The following is a 12163-nucleotide window of genomic DNA, read 5'->3' as shown; positions in this document are numbered from 1 at the left end:
CACTTAATAGGATAAGGCTTGGTTATCACCTCTTTCTCATTTAAAATTAATTACATTTCTTGATTAATGTAAAATGATTAACAAGTGCATTTGATATCTCACATTTCCTATTAGAATGTACTCCTGTTTGGCAAAATATTCAAAAAGCAACAATTAATAACTTCATTGCTTTTATATTTTTTTTATCAACACATTTCATTATTAGCCTAGAGAATAAGGGTCATGTACATTCAGAGAAAAGCCACATATAAGCCTCAATTTGTAATCATTTTTCTTAGTAATTAAGCATCCAAATTCTCTATCCTAATCAGCCAAGCCAAGACAAACTATTCTCTATAATATATTTTTTTTGATAAGCAGGCTCTAATATTTTAGGTTGAATGCAGAACTATGAATAGGCAAAAAGAGAAAATTCATGGAATATCAAAACTTCAGTAGCAATTATGCAACTCATCATATTAGGCATTAGTATTTAATATCTTCATGACTTTTGCATTACCTAAGGCATTTTTCACTTGGAGACAACCAACATTCATGTGAATTGATCAATCAGAATCTTGGTTCAAAACAGTTAGTATGTTCAATAAGAAAATACTATATTTGTAAGTGAATAATCACATTGCTGTTTGGTACCACCAATAGATCAATCCCAGAATCAAGTGTTTCTAAGGGAAGCTAGGTGCCATCAAAGTTAAAAGGCCATTGTCATTGGATGGTGCCATGAAGTGAATAATATAAGCTATTTCCATAACAAAAGATACTAACAAGTCAAACTATTTTCATAAAACATAATAGTTGTTTTCATAAGTTACCTTGTAGCTTATCAAAATAAGCTGAAAAAAACTTATGGACATGTCATAAATTGTTTCCATATAAACTCAAATAACTCGATCCAACCATGAATTAAGGTATAGTTGTTTAACTCACTTTTGGCAGGTCATATCACTTATAGATTGTAGTGGTTGTGTCTAAAATGGAAGTAATATGGAATGGAGAAACATATGATTGAATCCATCACAGTCAAGAATGAAAATTCAAAAATGTAATTCAGTATTTATTGTGTTCCATTTTCCAACAACTTATAAATTACAAAACCCATCTAGAACTGAAATACAGAACAGGATATAGAACATAACTAAAATACATGATATATGTCACCTCAAAATGTTGGTCTACAATTGGTAAGGAAACAATTCTTGTACTTATAATCCACACCTTATGAGATTTGATGATGATGTTGAAAACAATTTCATTCGCACAAATTTCGCGCGAAAGAGATATAGCAGAATCAGATTATTCTCACTTGTGGCTACATTTGTTGTATAAGCTCCTAACCTTTAACCCCTAACTGGTTTCTGAAGAACAGCAGACAACACAACTTCAGATTTTCCTGATCCAAAACTATCAACTTTCTCTCCCACAACCCATTTCAATTTCTTATATCCAAATCTTTCAATCAACCTTGTTAGAGTTTGTTTCTTCTCTTCACTAAAACAAAAGAAATTATCAAGCCAAAACAAACCACCGGCCCGCAAAACTCGATCGATATCAAACATTAAAAACTCCAATTTTTCAGCCTTCCCTCCAACATCCAATGCACTTGAAGCATGAATCAAATCAAACACATTGTCATAAAATGGAAACCTATGATCTAAGCTCAAGTAAAGTGGAAAAAGTCCTCTTGCAGCAATGAATTCACTAAATGGTGCATCAACATTAAGAGTATTGGTAATCACAGTAACATTTCTATCAAACATTCTAGCAGCAAAAGAACCAGAACCACCACCAATATCAAACCCCATTCTAATTCCACCATTTCCTAATGCTAAAACATCATCAACCAAAAAATCATTTTTACTTTTTGACTTCACAAATCTCTGATTCTCATTTCCACCACTAACCAAATCAAAACAATTAACACAATCTCTACTCAATTTCTTTCCTTTCAAACATTCAAAACTCTTACAATTCAAACCACTCCAATTAAAAGTGTTATTACCAAGAGGCTTCCAAAGAGAAACAGGAAAAGGAAAAAAACCTGATTTTGAAACAGTTTTTGAAAAACACCTTCTTCTAGGTAAAGGCTCACACCCTTTTAAGATCAGTTTCTGAGCTACACTCCAATCATCAGGACAAGCTCCAGAAGCCTTGTAACTCATGAACTGTGACAACAAGTCTGCACTTTTCTCACAAGAATGACCAACTGATGACACCATTTCAGTGATCCCAGTTCTTGAATCCTTGCCTAAAGGAAGTTGATGTCTTTGGAGGAAGATTTTCAGCTCATTTGCAATGTTGGGTCTTGAAAGATCAATGCTTTCATAACCAAGAAGCTGTTTTTCCATCTGGGCTAGTTTCTTTTGAGACAAATCTATCTCTCTGAGTATGAGTGAGACTTGTTCTGAGACAAGAGAGATGTTTTTGTGAAGATTAAGGTTACTGTTGTTGGTGTTGGTGGTGGTGTGGTTTTTTGAGGAAGATGAAGTGAAAGCATAGAGAGCAAAGAGATTGGTTGTGATGACACAGAAAATCATGAGAATGTTAACAGCTGAAGAACAAAGTGTTGCTCTTTTGAATCTTGCTGTTCCATCTCCAATTTTCAGTGAAACTGAACCCATCTTTGTGAGATTTGCAAGTGAAGCACTAGATTTGGATGAGTGAAGTAAGAAAAGCTTGGTTTCAAAGAAACCAAATCTCTATGGAACCTTTGTGTCGGTTTGTGTTTGTAACATTTTTCATGTTACCTTAATTTCATTTTTCATGTTACTTTAACTATTTTGTATGTCTTGTTTGTAAAAGTGTTATTGAATGTTAATTATAATAAATTAAGCCAATGGTCATGTAACTTTTTGTGTGAATTTATTAAATGACCTTTCTTAACACTGATTAAGAGATCTATCATCAACTTGGAGTTATTTATGTACAAAAAAAAAACGTTACCAGTTGTCATGTGTGAATTTAATAAATGTTAGGTAGAAAATATAGTACTAGTCCAACACTTGCAATCAAAGTGAATTATTACTACATAGGTGAATGATGTGTGTGATATTAATGATTTATGATGTGAATTTATGAATGTTGAAAAAATCAGTTAAAACAAATACTCCCTCCGTCTCTAAATTATAATTTATGCACGATTATTAAAAAAATAATTAATTGTGTTGATTTCAATGGTGAAATTAATATCATTTACTAAAATACTCTTATTAATTGTAGTTAGTGGAATAGTTAAGTTGAATGAAATTCAATAAATAAGGGTATAATAATGGAAAAAAATAATAAATGATGCATTATTATTGTAAAGTGACAATTATTTTGAAAAAAAAATAAAAAATTGCTAAAGAGACAATTATTATGAGACGGAGGGAGTACGACCTATGTCTATAACTGAAAAAAATCTTAGTGCTCGCGTTAAAATGGAGACTAGCATTGCTCAAATTCTAAACTCAATGTCTATTATTATACTCCTTTGTTTTTTTTGTTAATCTATTTCTTTATTTTGCCTAATTTTTTTTTACGACTATATCAAATTCTTAGAGTTGAGATATGGCATTTCTTTTAATAAAAAAAATATTCTATTGGTAAACATTCAATTACAAAATAATATTTGAATCATTTTCAAGTAGCATGGTTAATAGTTATCAACTGAAAATGTATTTGTAAGGAGAAGATTATATTTTCTTACATGGAATAATAATCTGTTTGAGATATTGTTATTAACAATAAAGCAGGGCAGGGCATTTTAGAAATCGTATTGAATTGATTTAAATAAGTTACTTTGGGGAGTGTTTTCCGATAGTGCACCAGTACGTTACATCAAGAAAGAACCAATGCAATTATGCAAATAATAATGAGACGTAAAGGTCAAACTTTGTTAAATTATTACAATAATAATTGATGCCTGTTTAAAGGGAAGCACTTGTCTACATACTCTTCATACTTGTACCACTTTAAGAAATTTCTATTTTGACGCAGAATATAACAATTTTATAATACACGAAGATCGCCACCTAGAGGAGATAGAAACCTACACTAGGAGACTTAAGAAATATGTGGAAATTAGTGTTTTTTTTTGTCAGTCTAACATTAATATCAATTCATCTATTTAAGTGTAAAATTCAACAAACTGACTGCCATGATATATAAAAAATAAAGATCTTTTGCATCCTTTCAGATAGACCAGCAGTACAAATCTCAACCTGCTAATAGAATGCTGCAATGTTCTACATGTCCTACAACATGATGAGTTGTTTTCCCAATACATGCTGAGACAGGGCTCTGCTATAGTAATGACTTGTCTTTCCCTATAGTTAAAAGCCATTCCAAAATAGCAAAGCATGAAGTAGTAGTTCATCACCACTAATCATCCAAATCTCCCCACCCCCACCATTTTACTCTGGCACCACTAGTAGGTCATACCATCATTGATTTAGCTTCCATAAATGAAAACCCCACAAAAACAGACTAATAACCAGATGCTAGATCCGCAAGAACAAAACACAGTTCAAGACTTAAACAAAAAGGTGACAGAGCAATCCATCCCTTGCCAAACATCAAACCAAAATCTTCCAAAGAAGGGCTCCAAAGACAAAAAGAAAACTAGTTATGAACAACCAAACTGGTGAAAACTAGTTAACACAGTTGTCCGAGAACACAACACAAAAGGAAGACAAGGTTGAAGAGGGTGGAGGAGGTAGGTAGCAGACCTGGGTTGCAAGAGATTCACATTCAATCTTGTTTCCAACCCTAATAGTTCTATTTTTGTATTAGCTCATATACCACAGAATTGCCATTAATTAAAATACGGTGTCCTCTGTGATTCCCTTCGTTTGCAGGAACAAAACTTTAGATCACTCCATAGAGAAACCCAGTCAAACAGGAAGAAAACTTTTGAGAGAAAAAACAACTTGAAAGCTTGGTAGACGGATGAGAAAACATGCTGCTTAAACACAGGACATACATAAAATGAATCACATTGGACAATAAAAATCAACAAAATCATGTGTCAAAAGCAAACGAATAGGCAATGTAACCATTGTTTTTAATATTTGTAGAACGACCTCTTGAGCTTTACTAAAAGTGCTCAGCTCTTCACTTAAAACCTATATGTAATGAATCAATACTAGTGAATAAAAAATACATTAAGAACATAACAACCCTGGACCTGGTGTTAGATTTTAACCATATAAAAACAAATATAGCTGAACAAAAGCATATCATTTTCATTGCAATGGTTGAGCAAATGAATAGTTTCATTGCTTAAAAAAGTTTACATAGTTTGAAGTGATGAGGAAAAGTACAACACATTCTCTATTAATAATCATTTAAAAGATTGATATGGTTTCTTTGAGCATTGAGAAAGTTCGAGTTTTTTTTTCTTGCATATTAGCAAAGTTCAGTGGGGGTTTTATTTATTTTTTAAAACTCAGGGTAAATAGCACATCAACCAATAGCCACGGTGGGCATTTTGCAATTATCTCAAACATAATGAGGAAAACTAAATACTAACTTCAAAATTTGGCTTCCTCTCAATTCTCAGCTGTGTACGATCAGCTCCTAGAAAGATTATATTTGATCACTACGAGGACACATAAGAGAATGTGAAAAGCAAAAATACCTTGCAAACTGTTTCAAATGAATTGCTATCAACAGCATCAAAGATAACTTCAACAGATCGCAAGGATTTAGAGCAATATGAACAGGGGAAGGTGAGGGAATATCTCTAACTGCTTGCTCAAATGCTTGTATCTGTGGAAATTCAAAGCAAAGATACAACATAGTTGATTTAGACGCAGAAGACAAAGTTACAAACCCCCTGCATAGCATACACACTTGCATGTATAACACACTTGCACAATAACATAAACAATTTTGTTCACTTGCTGTGAATTATATCAAAATCACAAGGCAGAAACACAGTTGAAATTAACTTTGGTCAAATATTAAATCAAAACTGAATTTGCATAATACAATGCCTAACAGATCAGCGAATAATTTGGATGACGATTTAGGTCATCAACATACAATCATTGTCTCAAGTATAACCATCAGATATCTAGTTCCCAAATCTAATGTTGTTATTGGCTCTACCATCGATGTCACCAATTAATACATGATAACAACAAAAAGGGAATGGCTGTGGAAACTAATATCCTAAAAAACTAAACAGACATGTATTCGATAGACCAGCTCATTGCCAGAAAAAGAGAATCATCTTGAACAGCACAAAGAAAACTCAAAATAGAAAGCATGTAAACGAAATCACTCAAATCTAATTCATAAAATTGTCCAAAAGGAAGCAAAATGTCTTTTGTTGATTCAAAATCTGGCTTTCTCACCAGTGAAAAACCTATGTGTGACAAATGAAGCACACTTTCTCACCTAAACTTGAATGAATCACTTAATTAACTTATGAAGTTACAGCCGATGCTACTATGTAAAAAAGCTTCAATGCATGATATGTAGTGTAACTAAAGGGCAGTCAAAAAATTACGAGTTATATCAAAATGGAACTTTTAGTATCATAATTAAGTTTTACTAGCAACACCAGCAAAAATATGTCAAAAATTCCATTTAACTCATAATATAAGGAGAAAACTTACATTTAAAACTAAATCCAACATAAATGGTATCCGGCACTTAGCATGAAGTGAAACCGAGAAAGCATATCATGCACGGCGTTTACTCAAACGCCATGAGTTTGGCTCGTGGTATCTATCATAAAGTGGTTCAATACGCTCTTGACGCTTCCGTTTGCTCATCTTTGTGGGATCGGCAACTTTGAAGAATCTTGGAGCCAATTCAACAAGCCATTTGGGGTCTATGACTGTGACTTCGCGCATATATTCCTTTGTTGTCATTACAAGCTCGTGGTATATGACCCAGTCTGGTTGCCTCTGGAACAAAGCTGAACTTGGATGGATATACACAGGCTGATTCTCAACTAGTGTTCTGTAACCTTCCTGGGGGTCCTTTCTTGCTGCATGAAAAAAGAACCCTGCAGTGATAGCCTTCCTAATCTTTGTGAAGTTTTTTCCAGCGCTCACAACATCCAATTTGTACCTGAATATCAGAGTTAATGATTTAGAGTACAATTTAATTTGAGTAAATGATAATGATAATTCAGAAGACTAATGTCGTCAACATAATAACCACAGCAAAATATTGGTTACAATAATGGCAACAATAAAAAAATACCTAGTTCGTTTATAAACAAAGATAAACGAACTTAACCAAAATATTGGTTACAATAATGGCAACAATATAAGGAGAAGAATTTTCCCTTTTCATTTTATAAAGAATATAATATCTAAAACAGTGCATCAGTGAAACTGTGGGAGTCTAAAAAAATCTGTGCTGATCTCTCTGTGCAAAATTTTAACTCTAGTGATGGGATGAATATATATTGTATGTGTTGATCATTCTCTCTGATGTTCTAACAAAATTTAATATAACATCAATATGAAATTTAACATTTTTATCTAGCGTCAAGTGCTATCTTTGACTCTTTTTCTTTGCTAATGTTAAATCATATACGGCGACACAGAGGCCTTTAAGACTTGGGGGAAGAATTCAGAGCCATGACATCAAACACCGTCACAAAAATAAATATTGGTGTCAAGTCACATATTGGCTCCTGCCTCTTGGTTTGGCTAACTCCTACTATTAAGACACTTTCAGCAGTAAATTCACCAAAAAACCTTCCTTCACTAACCAAATTACAAACAAGATAATTATAGGCTCAGGTGTTAGTTATTTCCAGCTTATTTTTCAAGTAGCAACTATAGTTTACTTTTCCTATACAACTCTGATGCGATTCACACACCAAAATAGCATTAGCAGCCTATAATTTTTGCTAAAGAGAAAATAAAACTGTTAAATGCCTTTGCGATTCACAAGTACAGGTTTCCCATCCAAAATAATAAGTATAATTCACTGAACAACATTTTGTTACATCCTGATTTAAAAAACAAATGCAGAAAATAGAACAAAGAAACCAAAATATTAGAAAGATAGATATCTTACTTATCCATGATGGTGAGAAGTTGTTTCCTTACATCCTGCGCTCTTCTCAACGATCGAGATTGAACAAAGTTCTCAAAACACCAAGGTCCAGAAAAGTTTTTATTTTTCCAGGATTCATAAACAGCAAGAAGCGTAAGATGGTCACCCTCTGGCTGGAAAAACCTTGCCCTTTTCTGATCTGCTTGGGCTTGTTTCTCCCTGGGCCTGTAAAATATATTGCCAGTCTGGATCATGGCAATTATGGTCAGAATCTCATCACTGCACCCAAGATCTACACTGGCAAGCAACATCTTGGACAGTGGCGGATCCAAAGGAAACTCAGCCATTTTCCTCCCCAATTTGGTTAGAAGACCCTCTTCATCCAAAGCTCCAAGACTGTAAAGCTGCTCCATGGCGGAAATAAGTGCTTGAGGTGATGGTGGATCCATAAAATCAAATGACAGAAGATCATTTATGCCCATGGCTTTCATGCTAAGAGTTGTCATGCCTAAATTTATCCTTTGAATCTCTGGAATAGAAGTAGGAGACATTTCATTTCTATATGCACTCTCGGTATAGAGGCGATAACACTTTCCAGGTCCAGTACGCCCTGCACGTCCAGCTCTTTGTTTGGCAGACGCTTGTGATATCGGAGTTATCACCAAGGAATCAAGACCTTGCTTCGGGTTATAAACATTTTGCTTAGCAAACCCCGGATCAATAACATAAAATATTCCGTCAATAGTCAAAGATGCCTCGGCAATGTTTGTAGCCACAACCACTTTCCGTTTCCCGGGAGGAGCAGGATCGAATATCCTAGATTGCATTTCACTAGGAAGGGCACTATAAACAGGTAAAATGATCAGCTCTGGGACATTCTTACCTAATCCTTTCATTCGCTCATAGAGAGACTGGCAAGCAAAATCAATCTCCTCCTGACCAGTTAAGAAGAGAAGAATGTCTCCTTCAGGTTCTGTCAAATGAATCTGTAGGACAGTGATCAAAGATGCATCCAAGTAATCGCTTTCTGGCTGTTTAGTATAAAGTATCTCCACAGGAAAAGTTCTTCCAGGAATTGTGAAGATGTTACAGTTAAAGAAATATCCTGAAAACTTTTCAGCATCAAGAGTAGCTGATGTGACAATCAATCGCAACTCGGGTCTACGCTTCACCAGCTGCTTCAGTAGTCCGAAAAGAACATCCGTATGAATAGTTCTCTCATGGGCTTCATCAAGCATTATAACAGAATACTGCGACAGATTCTCATCAACCAATATTTCTCTAAGAAGCATACCATCGGTCATGTACTTGATTACAGTATCAGGCCCAGTGCAATCCTCAAATCGAATGGCATAACCAACTTCCTCTCCTAATCTACACCCAAACTCTTCGGCAACTCTCTTTGCAACTGACATTGCAGCCACCCTACGGGGTTGAGTACATCCAATTTTACCTCTGGTGGTGTAACCCGCTTCAGCAAGATACTGTGTGACCTGAGTAGTCTTACCCGAACCGGTTTCACCAATCACAACCAAGACCTGATTATCATGGACAGCCTGAATCAACTCTTTTTTTAACTTGTAAATTGGCAAACTCTGCCTCTGTTCTTGAATAGAAAGCTTCGACCTTTGCCCAAAAGTAATGGTTTTCCCATAGGCATCCTTCTTCCATTCAGGCATATCATAGGCCGATAAACCAACACCCCTCAACTCCTGAGCAAGATGCCTTTCACCTGACTCTGGCATAGGATCTTCCCAAGGACGATTGAGATCCTTTGGAATAGAATCAAGCATGGTACGCTGCTGCTGTTCTCGTACTTCCCTTCTCTCCTTTATAAGGGCGGACTGTAGTGCAGCAGCACGGCCTAGAGAACCTTCAGGATTCTTAAAGATCTTAACAGGAGACATATCCATCGAGTATCTGCTCTGCCCTTGCAAAAAAGCGGGCTCATCTTCATTCATCTCAATCTCAAGCTCTTCCTCAGCACCTTCTTCTTGGTACATCACTCCATCTCCCTCGTCATCATAAGTCGGATACTCTGAAACACTCAAAACCCCTGAAGCAATCAACTGTTTCGCTTCCCATCTCTCAGGAGAGCTCATTCTCTTCAACGGCCTACGCGAAGAACCCATATCATCCTCCTCCACAATCCTAATCCCAGAAAGCCCAGTTCTCGCCACCGGCCCATCCTTTGAATCTTGTGGATTCGTCCTAAAAGCCTCCTCCTCCGAACTCTTCTTCAACGGAAGTAAATCCTTCCCACTATGCTGATCAACATCCCTCATAGACAAACTCAACTTCGACCCAGAAACTGATATCACCTTCACATAAACCTGTTGATCCCTCTTAACAACCTCCTTAGCATTCGCAATCTTCCTAGTAGCCATCTGAGAAACATGAACCAAGCCCTCTTTCCCTCTAAACTCATCCAACGAAACAAAACACCCCGTATCCATCACCCTTGAAATTCTTCCTTTATAAACCATATACAACTCCGGCTCACCAGAACCACCACCACGCCTCGTATCTCTTCCTCCCCTCCCTTTCTCATCACCACCATTCTCCTCCCTCCCACCTTCGTCCTCCTCATACTCATCTCTCCTTCGTCTCTCATACCAATCCCTATCCCTATCCCTATCTCTATCATTCCCCCTTTTATCATCTCTTTCATATCGATCCCTATCCCTATCATCTCTTCTTTTATCATCTTTTTCATACCTATCTCTATCTCTAGCATTGCCTCTTGTATCATCTCTATCGCGCCTATCACCACGATCTCTATCACTCCCCCTTTTATCATCTCTTTCACGCCTATCTCTATCTCTATCATTCCCCCTTCTATCATATCTATCTCTATGTCTATCTCTTCTATCCCTATCTCTATAACCATCATCATCTTCCATTGGTGGCTTCTGTTTCTCTCTAGCTTCAATTTCAATCTCTTCTCTCAGCTTCTCAGCACGACCCCTATCATCTGAAATCGCCAAAGCCTTAAACTTCGTGTTCGAATTGGCATTCTCTTTCAGATTTTCTCTCTGCTTCTTAGGTTTTGGAGGAAGAATCGCATGAATTATAGTGAGAAGCGTTCTGACAAAATAATCGGGCATTTCAGCACCGTTTTCTTTCAATTTAGCGTCGAATTCTTCGACGGAGTTGGAAGAGTGACCTAAATCGGTGATGAATTCGGCGAGAACTTTGTCGCCGGTGCCGGTGTGAGATTCTAACTCGGTGCATACTTTGGATACGAGTGAAAGATACTCCAGTTTCTTCAATCCATCTTGTGGAATATCGGAACCCATCGGAGCGGTGGCAATGTGCGCGGTGGCAATGTGCGGCGTTGCAAGTTGAGCGGTGGCAATCTGAAATCGGAAACAATGTCACCGGTGGAAGGGTTAGGGTTTACGACAGTGAAGATTGTTCTGGAAACAAATTGATGTGCGATTTTGGGGTTATTTTTTATGCTGGTTTGAATATTGAGCTCCAAAATAATACTACGGGGTCACAATAATATTTATATACGTGCGGGAACTAATTTTTTTTTTTTTTTCTTTTTGAAGGTGAAACTAAATCTTTGATGAATATATGAATAGGATTAACCGCAATTTTGATCCTCTGAGTATGATTTTGACCCTCTATAAAAAAACAATAACACATCAGCCTTCTAAATTTACACTTTTTATACTTTTGACACTCCAGACCAATTTGACTGATTCAATGCTTACATGACACCTATATCACTTCATTTATTAGGTTTAATTGCAGTTTTGACCCCATAAGTATTATAATCTTACGATTTTGGCCCCCTACAAAAAAATAGAAAGTGCAAAAAGGTCTGGGGCCGAAAGTGCAAAAAAGGGTAAACTTCGGGAGCTGATTTGTTATTATTTTTTAAAGGGAAATGTTAACGAGTGCCTCCGGGTCACTCTTTAAAACCTTTAAAAGGTAACTTTTTTTGAAAAGTTATATAATTAATGCATTGGAAATTGAAACATTTGACTTTTTTTTAAGAATATTTTCTCCTTTTGTAATGTTTAAAGAGTGCCACGAGGATACTCGTTAACAAGACCCTTTTTTAAAAGAGGCAAATCGCAAGATTGTGATACTAAGAGAGGCAAAACTGCAAATAAGCCTATGAATTAAATCTTTTTTTTTACTTATA

General features: G+C 36.0%; 2 protein-coding genes across 2 annotated transcripts; both read right to left on the bottom strand.

Moving 5' to 3' along the window:
- Positions 1 to 1002: 1002 nt before the first annotated feature.
- Positions 1003 to 2779, bottom strand: LOC25482191 (uncharacterized). The gene has a single exon (XM_013610716.3). The coding sequence runs from the start codon at positions 2616 to 2618 to the stop codon at positions 1338 to 1340; it is 1281 nt and encodes a 426-aa protein (XP_013466170.1). The 5' UTR covers positions 2619 to 2779; the 3' UTR covers positions 1003 to 1337.
- A 1072-nt stretch (positions 2780 to 3851) lies between these two features.
- Positions 3852 to 11500, bottom strand: LOC25482189 (probable pre-mRNA-splicing factor ATP-dependent RNA helicase DEAH5). Its single transcript, XM_013610714.3, has 4 exons — positions 8026 to 11500; positions 6603 to 7062; positions 5618 to 5748; positions 3852 to 4939 (listed from the first exon to the last, which is right to left on the bottom strand). Exons 1-2 carry the CDS (start codon positions 11301 to 11303, stop codon positions 6669 to 6671), a joined length of 3672 nt encoding a protein of 1223 aa, XP_013466168.2. The 5' UTR covers positions 11304 to 11500; the 3' UTR covers positions 3852 to 4939; positions 5618 to 5748; positions 6603 to 6668.
- Between the last annotated feature and the right edge of the window lie 663 nt (positions 11501 to 12163).

Source organism: Medicago truncatula, chromosome 1 (genome assembly GCF_003473485.1).
Source record: "Medicago truncatula cultivar Jemalong A17 chromosome 1, MtrunA17r5.0-ANR, whole genome shotgun sequence".
NCBI classification, from domain to species: domain Eukaryota; kingdom Viridiplantae; phylum Streptophyta; class Magnoliopsida; order Fabales; family Fabaceae; genus Medicago; species Medicago truncatula.
The sequence above is the reverse complement of the archived record's forward strand: the minus strand, read 5'-3'. Positions and strand labels throughout refer to the sequence as shown.